This window comes from Emydura macquarii, unplaced genomic scaffold, assembly GCF_026122565.2.
Source record: "Emydura macquarii macquarii isolate MOO-44397 ecotype Brisbane River unplaced genomic scaffold, CSIRO-AGI_Emac_v2 contig_260, whole genome shotgun sequence".
Taxonomy (NCBI): domain Eukaryota; kingdom Metazoa; phylum Chordata; order Testudines; family Chelidae; genus Emydura; species Emydura macquarii.
The window spans coordinates 13,328-32,551 of NW_027130397.1; the positions used below are offsets into that span (position 1 = coordinate 13,328).

General features: G+C 37.3%; 1 protein-coding gene across 3 annotated transcripts in view; it reads right to left on the reverse strand.

Annotated features, from left to right (window-relative positions):
- PTPN4 (protein tyrosine phosphatase non-receptor type 4) overlaps positions 1-19,224 on the reverse strand; it is a 125,956-nt gene that overhangs the window by 9,064 nt on the left and 97,668 nt on the right. For all 3 annotated transcript variants that reach the window (XM_067549068.1, XM_067549061.1, XM_067549052.1), the window contains 5 exons: positions 8,109-8,268; positions 4,426-4,509; positions 4,281-4,337; positions 2,263-2,419; positions 561-727 (listed from right to left, as the gene is read on the reverse strand). In XM_067549068.1, coding sequence (XP_067405169.1) covers positions 561-727; positions 2,263-2,419; positions 4,281-4,337; positions 4,426-4,509; positions 8,109-8,268 — 625 coding nt within the window. The remainder of the gene's footprint in view (positions 1-560; positions 728-2,262; positions 2,420-4,280; positions 4,338-4,425; positions 4,510-8,108; positions 8,269-19,224) is intronic.

The following is a 19,224-nucleotide window of genomic DNA, read 5'->3' on the forward strand; positions in this document are numbered from 1 at the left end:
AATAAATATCAATTACTTCTTCTTTTTTTTTTTTTTAAATAAGTTCTACTGCATTTTAAAATTAGGACAGTATTTTCTAGTGTTCTGATCTGGTACTTACATTTCATCTAAAATCTTCCCTGCACTTTAAACTGTGTATAGTATTCTTCACTTCCTGTTTTAACTTGGGTTCCCATCCAGAGGTGGGTAAAATGAACTCTGGGAATAGACTGTAGACTTGTGTAAAGCTTCCTACATCTTTTAGATATTCTTGGATATGAAATATGTTATATAAGCATAAGATTATAATTACAAAAACATGGAGTTACACTGTAAAGCTGTTTATAACTAATAAAAATGTATATTGAACTAGATAGCTAACATTTATTCTATGGTAACTATTTTGCACCTCTAGTATTTTAACACAAAAGTTACTTGATGACTGGTTGTTCTTTCTTTACAGCAAACGAGTCAATTGCCTTGTTGACAGATTCAAAACTCACTCTGTTCGTAGAAGCTAATTATTACCCAGGAAGAGACTGCTGGTACGTGCATACAACAACACATGGTACATTACTTACATCAAACTGAGCCAGAATAGTTCCAGTGATAAGCCCCTCTGCTAGTTGAATCATAGATTCCCTCAGAGCATTATCATCCTGAAGGACACCATCCAGTGGAGATTTCTCAGGGATGTACTGGAAGTCAGGCTCACTCTCTAGTTTCTCTTCCACCACATCATAAACAGCTACAATAAATAATGGTAGGAAAGTTGAGGGAGGCTCTAACCTGGCATGTGCTTTGGCTGGAACAATGAATGCTCATCTTTTAAATTAAGAAAAATGGCAATTCAGTATTTCTTCTACAGGAAAATCTATGGTAGAGTACCATTAAGAGTCTGACAATCCATATCAGCAAAAAATTCAGTATTGAAATCATTACAGTCCACACTAAAACTACATTGTTATTTAGTTTAATTGATTGCCTAAGTGAAAATCCATTTCTTACTCACCAATACTGCTAAAACCCTGCTCCCTAATCCCACTCATATCATGCCTTGTTTACTGTAACTTTCTCCTCTCTAGTCTCCCAGATTCCACATCACATTGCTCAAGTCACTGTAGTACCTGAGTTTATCTTTTTGTTTTGCATTTCATTTTGCAGGGGATTAATTAGGCTAAAACTGGCAGACCACTGGCTAGAATGGCACTCGTAGGGTCCATTATAATTTTATGAACACTCTGTGTAAGTACTGCCTTTAAACAAATATGTACTCAAATACATATGGTAGAGTATATACTATAGCACACAGCATATGTTTTTTTGAAAAATTTGTCCTTAAAGTAGAACACTGTGAAATATGAATGAGGAAATTATGGCTACTTCTAAATTCTTCATTTTAAGACTTTTCATTTAAACCACAACTATAACCAACACACAAAGGGGTGAAATGGCTTAAATACATAGAATGGGAACTAACACAATTAAATGAAGGAAGCCAGAATCATTTGTCAGTTGGTTGAGGTGCTTCAGTAGAGTGATTTCAACTATTCCAATTATTTCTCAGTATACTTTTCTGTTAAATGGCTCTTTATTGTGATTGTGTAGGGGAGCAGAATTAAACACCCAGCAGCCGACTGTTGACAACCTTCCAACAGTATATATGCCACAAACATACTGTACAAGTTTGTTTTTTTTAAGCATTTTCTTTTATTAATCCCCCCTCCAGTAGAAATGTTACCAATAATTCTCAATTGCTTTGAAGATATATTTTAAGTTTTTGAATATTGTCATGCCTATGTGACAATTTCCAAAGACATCCAAGATTGCTGTTTTGGGACAGACTATCCTCCACACTACAATCAATTTGTACAATCATCTGGCCATTTTACTCCTGTTGGAATTCTGCAACTGTTGCATTTGGAGTCATACTACTGCTGCAGAATTCCAACAGGAGTACCATTTATACCTAATGTGATTCAGGAATAAAATTTAAGTAGAGCCCTCTCACTAAAAATACCCAATTATTTTTCATATCCCAATTTTGGGGATTTAAAATGTGTTTTGAACACTGACTATTACAGGCATGAATGCTTGCAGTATAAGGTATTTCTCTGTATTTGTATATGATTGAAATGCTGCCTTCTTGTTGTAATCATATGTACTTTTTGTACGGGGGAGCTCCTTTTTGTAAAGAGTATTAGTATCCTTATCTCAGGACATAATGTTAAGGTTAGGGAGAAGGGGAGGGAAGATTTGTTGTATTACATATAAATCACTCACCATTGGGTCGAACTAGGAGCACAAGTCCTCCTGAGTGCCTCTCACAGCTATCTTTAATAAACATGACAACTTGATCATGGGTATGTTCTGCTATATCCCTGCCATTTATCAGTACAACCTGGTCACCTTCATTCAAACGAGGGACACAGAGGTCAGCCTGCAACATGAAACATATTACATTTTACAAACACAGAGCGCTCTAAAAACATAGCTTTTGTATTTTGTTACTTTAAAATAGCAACCTAAGAAACAACGTAACTGTATTCAGGAATCTGAATTCTACCAGACTCATTTATATGGTTGCCACATTGGATCAAATGATATATAAACTGTTACATAATACAGCAGCAGTGCCATTCATATGAATACTTCAATTCAGAACTGGGAGGAGTCTGTCATTTCAACATGCCTTTCTGCTGCTATTACTCCTTGCACTGTGTGAAATTAAATGCTTGGATAAGCTCCCCAGTGTTTGAATTATATTTTGCATTAACAGTAGGGATGTAGGACAAGATCAGAAATTTCAGAAGGGAGGGCAGCAGCATGGCAAAACCTTCTCCAATTCAATTTCACAAACCTAAAGGCTGCAACCTTCTAATATCACATTCAGGCCAACAGGAAGAGGATGAGGGCCAAAGGAAATGCAACAAATCCAGGTAATCTGGGCAAAAAGAACCAGCAAGGGAAAATACTATTTATGTTACAATTTAACCATGGTTGCAGAGAGGAAATGGCAGTGCATTCACCATTTACAGCACTGCTAGATGTTTAAACCATTAATGCAAAATTAACTGCTATACAAACAAACCAATTTGTGATGGAGAAAAAAAGAGGAAAAAATAATTAACTGGGATAAGAGCAATCTAATACAAGGATGTCAACATATACAGTTTAATGATTTTATTTAGATCACAGCTACTTTTATTTTATAATGTAAGCAAATTTGTGGCTTATTCTATTAATTTCTGACAGGTGCACAACACAGAGCTGGCATCACAAAGGCTGAAAAGCAAGTCATTACTTTTGGCAATCAACTGCCACAATATTGTGCCTAGTTTGAAGACATTACTGGTGCTCACTGAACACTAGAAACCACCACCACCACATCAGACCTGATGAATGATTCATTACGTCTGATTTAATCTAAATCTTGGCATTACATCTGTCAGCAAAAACAAAAGGGATTTGCAATTTTTAACAGCATAAAAGTTTATCTCAATACAATTTATGTGATAAAATCCCATGAATGTCTAAATTAAAAATTTATGCTAAATAATGTTTTTAGGATGCATTATATATCAAGAGTCAAGAAACAGTTATTACACAACTTATAATCATGAGCACTGATGAAACTTGTATTAATTGAGAAAATATTTTTTTTTTATTATTGATAGAGTATTCACCACACTAAACTATGAACTCTAATTTTTCTTAAAAAAGAACTCAATCACGAACGGCATTATAAGCAGTTTACCTTTTATTACATGGTCTTTTATAAATTTCTGCATTAAAGTGATTTTGGGGAGACTATAGTTTGTAGTTTATTTTCATTCTACTGTTCTCCTTTAATTAGCAAAATGTATTTTTTAACATTATGTTTTAAATGTATTTAATTCCAACATTTAATTGTCCATTTCTTTCATTTATTATATGAGGCAGTTAAAGAATAAGGTATGGGGAATAAATACTACCCTAAGGTAATACGTTAGAGCAGTTTTATTCCTAGCAAGATATGGCAGGAATGCTTCCCCTTCAAGCAAAGAGCAAACACCAAGGAAAGGACTTACAATAATTATGATCACAAACACTGAATTAGAGAGACAAGGCAGGTGAGGTAATATCTTTTATTGGACTAACTTCTGTTGGTTGCTTGTCTCTCTCACCAACTGAAGTTGGTCCAATAAAAGATATTACCTTACCCACCTTGTCTCTCTAATATCCTGAGACTGACACGGCTACAACAACACTGCACACAGCTAATTAAACGACACCATTTCCAAGTTTCTTTGACAACTTACAGGTGTTCCTGGAGCTACCCTGGACACTATTACAGGCATCTTCTGGTCATATCCTCCCTTAAAAAAAAAAAAATCAATGAGTCACAAATCTTGAGTGTCATTGAACAATCTTTAAAAATATGAACAGACATCTATTTTTCACTACCTTTACATTGAAGCCAAATCTTCCATTTTCATCTGGTTTCATTCTGATCAAAACAAGATTGTTATGGGGAACACCACCATTGGGCTAAAGAAAAAGGAAGTATATAACATTACATGTAATTTGTTCTCAGTTAATGCAGACTTTAAAGAAAGATTGCTCTTATACTACAGCTGTTCTAAATGTCCTCATCAAACGTCTAGTAATTGCTACTTGGGCCCTGAGAAAGCAGCAATAACCATGCAAATTGTTTCTCCCACTCTAATTAGATTTGGGGGCTCATGCACTGCACTCAGAGTTGCTGTACACAGCTAATCTGTAAACGTGTTCTCCTGAAAGCAAGCTGGCAAAATAAGGAACTTTTCAAATCATAAACTGACTAATACTTAAGTCACTTGTAATTTTATAAATTACTGCAATGCCAAGTGGAGATGTTACAAATGTGCTGTGAGGGCAGTAAAAATGTTTTGTTATATAACTTGGGTAGGTCACATAACCTGAGTGTCTTAGTTTGCACTGCCTGCAACTTGGGCTTAATAATGCGGGCAAGTTTAACAGGGAGCTCCTAGCCCTAAATATGACCTCTCCAGGAACAGTTTGAAATATTAATGTGAGGCTTTTACTACTCATGCTCCAGGGCTGTCTGGGGAGGAATATGAAGTGCCCGATGCTGATAGAGCTCTGTGACTATAATCCACCCTTCCCCTACCCCACATCATTTATTTGATTGAGGCAACATTGGAAGTCCTCTCACTCCACCCACAAACTCTTATCAGGAAATTCCTATCCACTGTTCTCTGTACCTCCTCCCACATAAAATGCAATTATACACCTTTTCTATACTTCATTCAGCTCCTTCAGAACAGCACTGACCCAGGTGGTATGACGGAGCCATCTGAGGAAGCTATAGATATGTAGAAGATAACACACTGAATCTTGTGCCTTTCAACAAGGTGTCATTTCAATGGCTCTGAATTTGCTTGCACTAGCCCCGGATACTTACCCTACCTCACCGGGATGTGATGATTAGTCATTGTTTGTACAGCACTTAGAGGAGGATGCAAAGTGTTAAATATTAAACAATTTTACTGCAAATTAAAGGGATTGATATTCAACTTTTAAAAAATCCATTCCCCTCTGGCCACATCAGACTACTTGAACCTGCAAAGTTCAACTTGCAAAAGAATTCTGCAGAGTGTTGTGGCAAGCGCTGGAAAGGAAGTGTAATTTCATCTGGAGGATCCAGTTTGATGAATGTCAACCTTCAAAAGAAACCTCCTCCCCACAAGTCACCCACCTTATCACTGACACGACTACACAGTAGAAATCCCTTGATTTCAGAAGATACTTATGGTGTTGGAGAGGGGAAGGTTGGGGATAAGGAACAGTGTAAATTCGGCTAACAATAGGGAGGGAGGTTTGTGAGCTTCCCGGCCATGTAAACCACCTCAGCCTATGTTTGCTGAACATTGGAAGAATAGACTGAGGTTCACAGACAGAATGAATCTCAACCAACACTAACTGCAGAAAATATGAGGTGACTATTTTTTGTCACTGAACACCAGAGCACACAAAAACTATTAGGAGGAAAGTAGTTTCTACATGGTTTAAAAGCAACCCCTCTGGACTAATTTACAATGAAAACTCTGGTTAAAGAACACTAAAAGGGATCCTTTCAAACTGGTTCTAGGTACTTGGGGACACAGCCACTTCCAAAGGTTCCTCAACTGAAGTGATTCTTTGAGGGGTTTTTAAGATCTTGTGAATGATGGAACAGCCATTGTTTCAATATTTGCCCCAAAGATCCAATAACTGGGTCCATCACACACGAAAGCGATTGAGTAAATGGATTAAAGAGGAGGAAATGCAGATTTTTCCTTAAAATAATATTCCGAGATGCAGCAGATTGAGAGAAGAAATTTTAATTGTTTAAGAACTTTAAGTGCAGTTTTACTCTGAAAAGCAACTCTTAAAAAAAGGCATCAGGAAATGATATGTTTATTGTGTCTTCAGGATTCCTCTCTCAAATGTGCTTGGGTTTTCTAATGAAAAGATGCTTTGTGTAACTGCAAGCCCTTGTGCTTTGAGAGTGAAACTGAGTTCTTTCCCCTCTCATGACATTGAAAATTAAAGGCTCAGCAGACCAAATTAGACATTCAATTATACCTGTGTAGTCCCATTGCCTTTAGTGGGTTTGCACAGGTTTAACTCATGGGAGTTTAACAAATATTAAGTTTACGATGCATAAGAAGGAATACAATCCAGCTTATTCTGCCACAACTGCATTTGCTTTGCAGGAATAATCAGAGTAAAAAACAGTTGAAAGATATTTGTCACTTGACTCAACTGAACATGACTGAATACACGCTAGGAAGAGATCTGGTAAGAGGGGTCGTTTTTTACACAGATAAGGCGGATGAGGTAATATCTTTTATTGGACCAACTTCTGTTAGTGAGAGAGACAAGGTTTTGAGCTCACATAGAGCTCTTCATATCAGCTCTGCAAGACCTCGGAAGCTTGTTTCTCACCAACAGAAGTTCGTCCAATGAAAGATATTACCTCACCCATCTTCTCTCTCTAAGGGTATGCCTACACAGCAAAAAAACCCCACAGCTGGTCCTTGCCAGCTGACTTGGGCTCAGGTGGTGGGGATGTTTCACTGCTGATAGACTTCTGGGCTTGGGCTGGAGCCCAGTGTCTAGAATCCTGTGGAGTACGGGGGTCCCAGAGCTCCAGCCTGAGCCTGGAAGTCTAAGGAGCAATGAAACAGCCCCAGAGCCTGAGATGGCTGACAAGGGCCAGCCATGGGTTTTTCTTTGCTGTGTAGACATACCCTAAGATCCCGTGACTGACGGGACTAGAAGAACACTGCATACAACAATGGAAGATGGTAGTTTTACAGAATCATTTTTCAGAGCAGAACCACATATTAACATGACTCAAATTAGCATAAATATAGAAATAAATGGTTAGAAGTTTTATTTCATGGTTTAATTTAAATTAAATGTATTTACAGTTTTGCCAACTCTCTCAATTTTATTGTAAGTCTCAAAATATCTGATGTTTTACTTAAAGCACAGCTCAAGAATCATGTGGGGGAAAACTCAGTTTCCATTTATAAAAATGTTTCTAGCCCTCATGGTTGTAGATGAAAGTTTGAAAATGTGACCTCCATGAACCCCTCAAAAGCTCAAAATCCAGAAAGAAAATAACCCAAATGTATTATTTTTTAAAATTTTAATTTTGGGGGGCCTGATTCATATTTTTGAATGTGTGAGATTGGCACTACCTGTGTATGTAGTATTTACACATCTGCTTTTAAACCTATGGGCAAATTCACTGCCAAAATGGGAGGTTTGTTAGAAATATCTGCAAGTACTGGAAAACTAAGTAAGTGTCACAGGAAGAAAGGATGCCCCTAAAATAACTTTGTATGCCATTCAAATAATTTAGCTTGGTGAAACTGACATGGGAACACTGAAAAAATGGAAAGATTAGTGGGGGGGGGGGGGGGCAGTGAACAGATCTGATTGGTGAGATTATATATATTACGAATGACATAAATGGCTGCAATATAAAGCATGCATATGAGTTCCACAGAAATATATCAGTAGTTATTTCTACAAAAGCCAGACCATCATCCAGAGGAAAACCAAGATGATTAAACTTTGACCCATTAGCTTACTGTGGATTTTTCCGGTGATGCGGGCACATCAAATGTTTCATTAATATGGTTATCCAGTTCTTGCTGAGAGTGTGAATAATGAATTTGGTTCCAACTGTTCTTTTTAGATTGTTTGGGTGGTAATGCAGGAGGTTGCCCATCTGTAGGGGTCTCTTGGGATCTGGATACAAAAATAAAATGGTAGAGGGAGAAAATTTTATTTGAAAGTTCTTAGGACTCCAAGTAAACTGAACAAGTGGCTAAAAGAACAAAAATGTCAGATTTTTGGTAACTTTCAAACTCTGGGGTTATCTGAAGGGTTCAATTTTGTGGATATGATTGCTACGGCATATATGAAAGTGCATATGTTAAGCAAAGTATATTTAAAAAAGAATGGTGAATATTCAAAGATTCATTAATCTAGAGTATTCTTGTTCAGTGTATTGTTTCTTTTCAACAGCTTACCTACTCTTTTAATCCACTTCATCAATATGTTGGAGATTGCTTTATAAATTTCAGACATTGCTGCTGCTAATCTATTTCTAAAACAAATATACATCATTTAATATTTTTTCCCAAGGAGAAAAGCAATTAATTCACATCTTAGATTGCCTGTAAATTAAGCTTTAAAAATAAAGCCAAGTTCAGTTTTGAGCAAATTAGCACAATTAAGAATTTTACAGTACTCAGTTTTTGTACTTTTAACAGCAAGATAATTTAAAATCCAAGCCAACATGAAAAAACTTCACACACTTTGTGCATTAGCTTCTTAAAATCCCATTTGATTTGCAAGTACTAAACATGTGATTGTGTGTGCAATTCACAATTTCCCATGCTCTAATTTGCAATTGTGTGCATACAATTCAGGAACACATTTTTAAATATAGACTTGCTTCTCAAATTTAGCCTAAGAGAAAATATGTATAGTCAATCGGTTTTAAATGGCATTTTTATCATTGATTTACCTGATTGATGTTTAGCAATACTGCCAAAAATCCGATTAGCTTCAGCAAAGCTTTGTATTTCTGTACTAGTACACACACTTGTTAGGTCTGAGTCTGCGGTGCTGTAGTTTAACACAGCATACCAATTAATGCTGTGCATTTATATATTATAGTAGATACTCCCTTTACCACTTTTTATGGCATAAGAATTTAACTGCATAATTCTCTCATGGGAAATGCATCTTTCATTATAAGGCTTTACACTTATAAATGAAGGGGAAATTCTTCAGACACACAAGAGGAGCAGTCATGTGCTTAGCTCCCTTTAAAAATCAGCACCGCAATACTAACAATGGTATGTCCCTTGCTATCCACCAACTGCATTCAAACCCATTTTTATTAAGCACCTACCTATTTATTATGACTCCAATGGTGGAGCACTACTGTAAAGTTAGGGCCTAATCCTGACATAAGTGTTTAAAACCTTAGAAACTTTAAAAACTACGTTTTTAGTGTTTTTAAATTTAAATGCCTAATCCTGACGTAAGTTTACGTACTAAACACTAAGGATATGTTTACACTGCCGGGGCTGCATGGATCGATGCAGCGGGCTGTGGAGACCCATCCAATCGACCCTGGTAATGCTCTCCGGTCGAAGCCATTAATCCACCCCCACCCGAAAAGAGTAAGGCTGCATTGACTGGCGGGTATCTACCGTCAATCCAGTGCAGTGGAGATGCCGCGGTATGGCAAAGTGAGCAAGTCAACGCGAGATAGATACACAAGCTACATTATGTAGCTTATGTATCTCTCGTCGACCGCCAGCAGCAGTGTAGTCCAGGCCTTAGGCACTTTAATAACTAACATGAGCATTCCTGCTGACTTCAATTGGTCTAATCACATATGAGCCTTACTTTGCTAACAGTTGATTATGAAAAGACAAAAAGAGTCCTGTAGCACCTCAAAGACTAACAAATTTCTGCGGGCATAAGCTTTCATGGGCTGCAACCCACTTCGTCAAATGCATGAAGTGGAAATCACAGATAGGAGGTATAAATATACACATCCAAGGGTAAGAAACATAACAATGGGGAGGGCAAGTGCTAACAAAGTCAAATCAGTTAGGGTAGATGAGGCCTATTCACAGCCGTTGATTAGAAGGTGAGAATGTGTGAACAGTGACAATTACTTCTTGTAATGAAAGAACCATTCCAAGTCCCTATTCAGACCCAGTCTGATTGTGTCAAGTTTGCATACGAGTTCCAACTCTGCAGTTTCTCTTTGAAGTTTGTTTTTGAAATTTTTTTGTAGAAGTATGGCAACTTTCAAGTCCGCTACAGAGTGTCCTGGAAGATTGAAGTGCTCTCCTACTGGCTTATGGATGTTACCCTTTTTTATGTCTGATTTGTGTCCATTTATTCTTTTGCGTAGTGACAGTCCGGTTTGGCCAATGTACATGGCAGAGGGGCATTGCTGGCACATGATGGCATATATTATATTAGTAGATGTGCAGGTGAATGAGCTCCTGATGGTGGGGTTGTTGTGGTTAGGACCTGTGATGGTGTCACTAGAGTCGATGTGCGGGCAGAGCTGGCAACAGGGTTTGTTGCAGGGATAGGTTCCCGGGTTAGTGTTCTTGTTGTATGGTGTACAGTTGCTGGTGAGTATTTGCTTCAGGTTGGGGGGCTGTCTGTAAGCAAGGATAGGCCTGCCTCCCACAGCTTAAGCGAGTGAGGGATCATCTTCTAGGACAGGTTGTAGATCCTTAATAATATGTTGGAGAGATTTTAGCTGGGGGCTGTAGGTGATGGCCCGTGGTGTTCTGTTGTTATTTATCAATTAATTATGAGATATTATAACACTTCAACTCAATTGGCTGCAAGATCTAAAGTATCTTGGACAGCAACACATGAAATTCAATATAATAGATGTATAATTTATTTAACTGTAATTAAAGCAAAAGACAGATCACAAGGCTATGGTCATTAGGTAAAAAGGAAAATTATGGTGGTTGTTATACAAGTAACATTAAATGAGGGAACATATTTTCTGATAAATGAATTATTTAAGCCAGTGGCTCTCAACCTTTCCAGACTACTGTACCCCTTTCAGGAGTCTGATTTGTCTGATGTTCCTACAAGTTTCACCTCATTTTAAAACTACTTGCTTACAAAAATCAGACATAAAAATAAAGTGTCACAGCACACTATTACTTTTCTTAAAGTAAAAGTAAAATAAAATTTCTTATTGTCTCATTTTTACCATATAATTATAAAATAAATCAATTGGAATATAAATTTTGTACTTAATAGTATATCGAGCCATATAAACAAGTTTATTGTCTTTATGAAATTTTAGTTTGTACTGACTTTGCTAGTGTTTTTAATGTAGCCTGTTGTAAAACTAGACAAATATCTAGATGAGTTGATGGAAGACCTCTGTTGATTGAGAACCACTCATTTAAGCCACACACAAATGTCTTTGCAGCTGACAGTGGAATGAGGAAAGGAATAGTTATTTAGAAATGTATGTAGCTTTCCCCTTAAAGTTTTGATGCACTATAATTAAAGCCCTTTGTATTAAGTATTGATTGATTTTCCTGAAAAATTCCTGAGTTTCTGGAAAAAACAGTATTTGGGTTTTACTGATTTTTCACCTGTAATTATTGGCCCCCTCATGGACAGAGCCCCCTCCTGACCTTTCAGAATGGGAATTGACAGGACTGTGGTGAAAGGCTAGGGTTAAGAGGGGGCTGTGACCAACAGGAGAAGCAGATGGGGCTCTGTGCAGGTAGTCTTGGCTGCTTGGATCAGGCTCTGACCATCTAGCTCCCTGTGACACAGTAACCTCATGGCACAGGGCCCCTGTTTTTTGCAAAAAATTCCCACCTCAGATCCCACAATAGCAAACATGTCTTTCAGGATATATATTCATAAAGAATAGTATGAAAGTTATCTACTGATAGCTTGTTACTTGTCAAGTTTCATAAATATTGCAAGATATATGTAATATTTAAGGAATAATGTAATTATGTTGAAAGTATGGTTTATAGACTAGGAGTAAAAATTAGTCACCAGGGGATAATGTGTCTCAGTGATAGCTCATTCAAAAAGGAGGGAGTTGTCACCCCGCCCTGTTTAGCCAGTGATGTAATGCAAGGTTCAATGTTATAGCCTTGCTCCATCCCAAGACTTTCAATGGAAAATTATCACACACCAGCAAACAATCAAAACCATCTGGAGATAAAAAAGAATATTACAACAAGAGAAGCAAATGGGGCCAGGGCGAATGGTGAGGTCAGGAGGGGGCTCTGTCTGGCAGGGGAATCAATAGTCACAGGTGCAGTCTTTTGCTGCCCTCCTGACCCCAGCCCTTCAGCGCTGTTCTCTTCCTCTGCATTGGGGAGGGAGAAGGGCAGGGAACTGGGTCCCAGCAGATGAGACTGCTTGACCGCTGCAGGGAGAGGAAATCTTCCTCAACTGCCACATGGTGAGAATCCCCCTACCCCCTGTGAGTTTTCAGTTTTTACTGATTCTCTCCTGTTCTTTAAATTTTAAAATAAAACCCAATAAATTCCTGGGAAATTAAACAAAACCAACCAACCAAACATTAAAATGAAAGGCCTTAAATATAATAAACAAGTCTTTTTTTAAAAAGCAAACAAAATATTAGAAACCTCAAACAAATCACGTAGACACTCATTTTTGGCAGATGTAGTAATTATTTCTATATTTGAATGGAGATTATATCTATTTACCAATTTTGACAGATATGTATACCTAAATTCCAAATTTTATCAAATTAAAATATTTGCACCAGCTGGATGGTTGGAAAAACCTTCATTATTTGTATAAGCTGTAATGACTGTGAAAACAGATTCATAACAGAGTAGGAAGAAAATCATACTGAATAAGCTTATTTCAACGTGTCTTATTTTTACCTCTCTGCAAACTTCAAACTGCAACAATGGAAGCCATTTTTCATCGGTTTTTGTGGAAAGAGAAAAACTGATTACTAACATTTACTAACTAACTTTCAAGGCAGTTATAAATTATTTAGGCACTGTCCCATTATTAGTGCTTAGAGATTTTTAACTGTCTGCATATTTATTCAGTTAAAAGTCTGGCTGACTAAGGGCAGTCTTCACTGCCAGGGCTGAATGGATTGATGCAGCGGAATTGATTGAGTGGGCTGCGAAGACTCAATCGATCGCCTAAACGCTCTTCAGTCGACGCATTAAATCCACCCCTCTCTCCCCGAAAAGAGTAAAGCTGCATCAACTGGAGGGTGTCTCCTGTCAAAGCAGCGCAGTAGAGACATCGCAGTATGGCAACGTAAGAAAGTTGATGGGAGCTTGCAGATCTCCCATCAACAGCTGACGGCAGCGTAGACCAGGCCATAGTTTACTATAAACTACCTAGAGACAAAGAAAACATTCTATAAATACATTAGAAGCAAGAGGAACACCAAGGATAGGGTAGGCCCGTTACTCAATGAGGAGGGAAAAACAATAACAGAAAAGGCCAACGTGCTAAATGACTTTTTTGTTTCAGTTTTCACCAAAAAGTTTAGTAGCAACTGATTTAATGAATGCCGGTGAAAATGAGGTAGGATCAGAGGCTAAAGTAGGGAAACAAGAAGTTAAAAATTACTTAGACAAGTTAGATGTTTTCAAGTCACCAGGACCTGATGAAATGCATCCTAGAAGCTGACTGAAGAGATACCTGAGCCATTAGTGATTATCTTCTAAAAGTGATAGAAGTGGAGAGAAATTCCAAAGGACTGGAAAAGGGCTAATATAGTGCCAATCTATAAAAAGGGGAATTATAGACTAATCTGCTTAACTTCAGTACTCAAAGATAATGGAGCAAATAGTTAAGCAATCAATTTACAAAACACTTAGAAGATAATAAACTGATAAGTAACAGTCAGCATGTATTTGTCAAGAACAAATTGTGTCAAACCAACCTAATAGCTTTCTTTCACAGGGTAACAAGCCTTGTTGATGTGGGGAAGAGGTAGATGTAGTATATCTTGATTTTAGTAAGACTTTTGATACCTTCTCGCATAACCTTCTCATAAACAACCTAGGGAAATACAACCTAGATGGAGCTACTATAAGGTGAGTGCATAACTGGCTGGAAAACCATGCCCAGAGAGTAGTTATCAGTGGTTCACAGTTAAAATGGAAGAACATTTACCCAGTGGGGTCCCACAGGGATCAGTTCCGTGTCTCGTTCTGTTCAATATCTTCATCAATGATTTAGATAATGACACACAGAAAATAAAGTTTGTGGGCAATTCCAAGAGCTTTGGAGAATAGGATTAAAATTCAAAGTGATCTGGACATGGTGGAGAAATGGTCTGAAGTAAACAGAATGAAATTAAATAAGGACAAAAGCAAAGTACTCCCTTTAGGAAAGAACAATCAGTTGCACACACACAGAATGGAAAATGAATACCTAGGAAGGAGTATTGCGGAAAGGAATCTGGGTGTCATAATGGATCACAAGCTAAATACGAGTCAACAGCGTAACATGGCTGCAAAAAAAAAGTTAAAAAAGCAAACATAATTCTGGGATATATTAGCAGGAGTGTTGTACGCAAGACACAAGAACTAATTCTTCCGCTCTATTCCGCATTGATTATGCCTCAACTAGAGTATTGTTTCCAGTTCTGGGCTCCATGTTTCAGGAAAGATGTGGACAAATCGTAAGTTCAGAGAAGACAACAAAAATGATAAAGGTCTGGAAAACATGGCCTATGAGTGAAGATAGAAAAAATTGGGTGTGTTTAGTCTGGAGAAGAAAAGACTGAGGGGGGGACAAAATTTTCAAGTACATAAAAGGTTGTTACAAGGAGGAGGGAGAAAAATTATTCTTGTTAACTTCTGAGGATAGGACAAGAGGCAATGAGCTTAAATTGTAGCAATATTAGGAAAAACTTCTTAACTATCAGAGTATTTAAGCACTGGATTAAATTGCCTAGGGAGACTGTGGAATCTCTGTCATTGGAGATTTTTAAGAGCAGGTTGGACAGACACCTGTCAGGGATGGTCTAGATCAGTGGTTCTCAACCCATGGCCCATGGGCTGCTTTCGGCCCAATCAGCACACAGCTGCAGCCCATGTGACATCCTCAGGAACATACAGATAGTATATATATATATATTGTGTGGATGCAGCCCACATAACACACAGACAGCTGCATATGTGGCCCACAATGGTAAATAAGTTGAGAACCTGCTCTTAGATAATGCTTGGTCCTGCCTTGAGTGCAGGGGACTGGACTAGAAGACCTCTCGAGGTCCCTTCCATCCTATGATTCATCCTTATAAAGTGATGGGTAAGAAGGTATGTTTTCCTTTAAATGTTAACTTCTGAAAGTTAGCAATTTAAAAAGTTTAAAAAACACAGACAAATAATTCCAAGAACAAAGTAAAAAGCTGGTCATTTTGGCTACCAATCTGCATATATGAGTTTAGGAAATGTTCAGTTTTCATTAAGAAGATATAAACTAATAGCAAACATTTGAAAAAGATACTTACATGAGCACTTTATTGGTAACAGTGCAAACTACTGTAATATATTAGCATAATGAATTGTGAGAACTAACAATCGAGCCTTGGGCAAAAACTTCACTGCTTTATATTTGCTCAGTCAGCTCTGAATTTCCTTATGAATGCTTATAGACAATGACAGTGAAAGCAGCCTATTTTGCAGTCAAAGCAGCTCTCTGTTACCACATTCAGTAATTTGCATAATAATAAAACAAACAAAAAACCCCCCACACTGACAAGCTTTGCGTGTTTTTGTTATAGCTATCTGGTCAACCTTCTAATATATTAACAGAAGTGGTTTCATATTTGTAGCATGGATTTATTAAAATAAACAACTGTCAAGTATTTTAAAAGTTACTGTAGGAGGTATTTTAATTATCTCAGTAAATTACAATCAGAATCAGCTCAATGTACTGTGAAATAGCTAAAGGACAATTAGGACAAACAGCAATATTTAATATTTGCTTTGCTCTCAATAAATGTCAGTTATTCAGAGTGCTTCAGCATAAACACATTTCTACACCTTTCTAAAATAGACACTTTCTACAAGCTCAGATGCCTTTCTACAAGACACTTTCCTCTATTTGCCATTGAGGATCACATGTCAAAAGGCAAAGTTTCCAGAATCTTAGATGTAGGATTTGAAAATTTATTATCCAGATTACAGAAAACGCCCGTAATTTGTGCTGATAGCCCAGTTGTATCTGCTATAAAATAAGCTAGGTCAAAGCTTCACTGACCCTAAATACTACAGGTATCAGGATATACTGTTTTTAGCTTTAGAGTTGTTTTTAAATAAAATTAAATCTTTCTCACCACAACATGCACTGAGATGCATCTTATTTACAAATCTCAGTTCTGGTAAAAGAATCAACCTAAATAAATTCAGTGATCTCAATATCTCTTTTACTGCAAATATTCCAGGATAAAAGTAATCAGAACACAGTTCACCAAAACCACTAGTTTTATTTGCTTAAAACAGCACAATAAAGAATAAACATTTCTGGCAGAGAAAAGTATATTCTGTAAATTAAAATGAATCGAATGTGTAAGAAAGACAAGGCATCTACTCTAGAATTTTCCAGATATAAATAGGCTTAATGCTAAAATGGTACAGAGAGCTATAGCCCTCTTAGTTTCTTAACTTTAAGCTCTTAAAGTTTATAGTCCAAAGAACTTCTTATTTTAAACAAGAGCACATTTGTACTGTATACATTTAATGCATAAAAGTGCTCTGCAATACGTTACCCAGACTAACTTGGTGCAAAGTAGTTTAAAGTTTAAAAAAAAAAAAAAAAAAAAAATCAGTCGACAGAAAGTTATGATGTTCTCTATTCTTTTATTGTTATCAAATCCTGAATTAGCAACATTTTGTTATTTAAAAGCATGTAAATGATTTAGGAGCCTAGGCTCCATTTAAAAAAATGAGGTATGTCACTGATGTGACATACATGTTTTAAAACGAGACTCAGACGCCTAAGTCACTGTGATGTAGGTATATATAATGTGCCTATGTCCAATTTTGCACATCCTATTCAGGCAAAATTCAGTCTTTATCTAGTAGTAGCTTTTCTGCTTCTCTCACGAACACCTTTCCACTTTCTTCAATGCCACACTTTATGCAAGCAACATCCATGTCTGAACTGATCTGCAAAGCCACTACCCTTTCCTATAAGGCTTTTCAAGACTTACTTAAGTGGTGATGACCTTTACAAATATCAGCTATAAAACAAGTAAACTAAGGTAGTTTGGGAAAGCTGATAATCACATTACTGCCAAGCCAAAAATATAGAGCAAATATGTATATTTATATAAAAAGTTGTTTATATTATATTGTGACACTCTCCCCCACCCTTTGTATGCTGCTCTTCATCTCACATTATAAACTCTTTGGAGCAGGAACCACATCTCCTTCTGTTTGTACAGCACCTACCATAATGCAATCCTAATATGACCCTCCCACAGAGGTCCCTAAACTGTGGGGCATGTCCCCCTACGGGGATGCAGAGGAACATTTGGGGGGCATGGTAGGGCCTGGAACAGCTCCTACGGGGGGCAGGGAAGAAGTGCTAGCCAGCCCTGCTCTGCTCCCGTCTCCACTCTGGCCCTGTCCCCAGCCACAGCCCTGGCTCTGGTCCCAGCCCAAAACGCAGCTCTGGCCCTGCTCAGGACTGCAACTCCTGGAGAGGGGCATGAGAGGCATGGACTGGGGAACGGGGGCACCACCAGAAAGTTTGGGGACCACTGCCCTACCATAATCTGAACAACAAACAGCAATAACAGATATAAAAATGTCACTGCTTTGAAGTCAGATACATTTGAAGACAGATTCTGGCAGGGTTAAAAATGGGAGTTTTATATTATTAGAAAGAGGAGATTGCCAACATTTATTCTAACCCTGTAAGAGCAAGATACATCAGCTATTAAAGTCATGACAATTTTGTGTCTTATAAATGCTTTATTAGGCCATTATAAGAGATGTTTTACATTTATTACCCTTAATTTCTCTCTCCAAAACAGCCCTGAACAGTTGGGCTACAAGTAAGTAAGGTTACAGGCAGAGGGATACAACATATAGCCCAAGTACAACTTCTTAAACGTTGTCTAAAAATAAAAAAAAAATCCTAAAGCAGTTTTTCTGTGACACCTACGGCATATATAAAATAGATGATGGTGTGGTATAAATGTTTTACAGGCTTTCCTTGGTGATGATCTGCATAATTTGTTTGCTTACTGAGACTATCCCATAATTATTATGACAAACTATTTTATACCACATCAAGTGTTCAATTTATCTACACAGAAATAGATGTGGTGGTGATGTGTGAGAGAGAAATAGCATTACGCACCTTCTACCATTTCATCTGCACTCTGCCCATTAATACATTTCCACCAAATTTCTAACATTTGAAACCTATGAACAACTTAAAACATCCATGTCTTTGTTTTAAAATAAACAAGTACATTTTTTCCTACTTTTCATAAATACGGAATTCCCCACCAAAAATGGCATTTGTCTGGGCCCCAACAAGAGTGATAATTAGTTCAGCTCAGTGACAGCTAATTTGTGACTATGGAAAAATACAAACATGTGCCTTATACCAGTAAAAAAAAAGGAAGATTCCTGTGACACTTACCTATAGACAAGTTATTTTATGTCATTTTTCTGGAGTGTAATATATTAGTTTCCTTCTTCATCCGAGTCCTGTGTAATTGGACTCATAGTAAAGTTGAGATTTAGGTATATATTGCGAAAATAGTACCAATGTTTTTAAAAAAATAAATAAAAACTTAGTTGCATTTAAAGAAAATTCTTTTAAATATATGACAACCATAGAACACAGGATGGTGTGATATAAAGCTTTTGTTGGTATTTATTGTGGATAATGTTTAACTCACTTGTTTTTGCTCTGTGAGAATAATGCAACATTTCCAAACTCATGCCACTAAAACCTAAATATCATACCACAAAATCATGCTCTTTTTCCTTTTCCCAAAAAATATCTTGCGCGCACGCACACACACGCACACGCACACACGCACGCACGCACGCACGCACACACACACACACACACACACACACCTACCTCCATCAAACCTATTTATAGGCACCGAATAAAATTAAGACAGGAGTA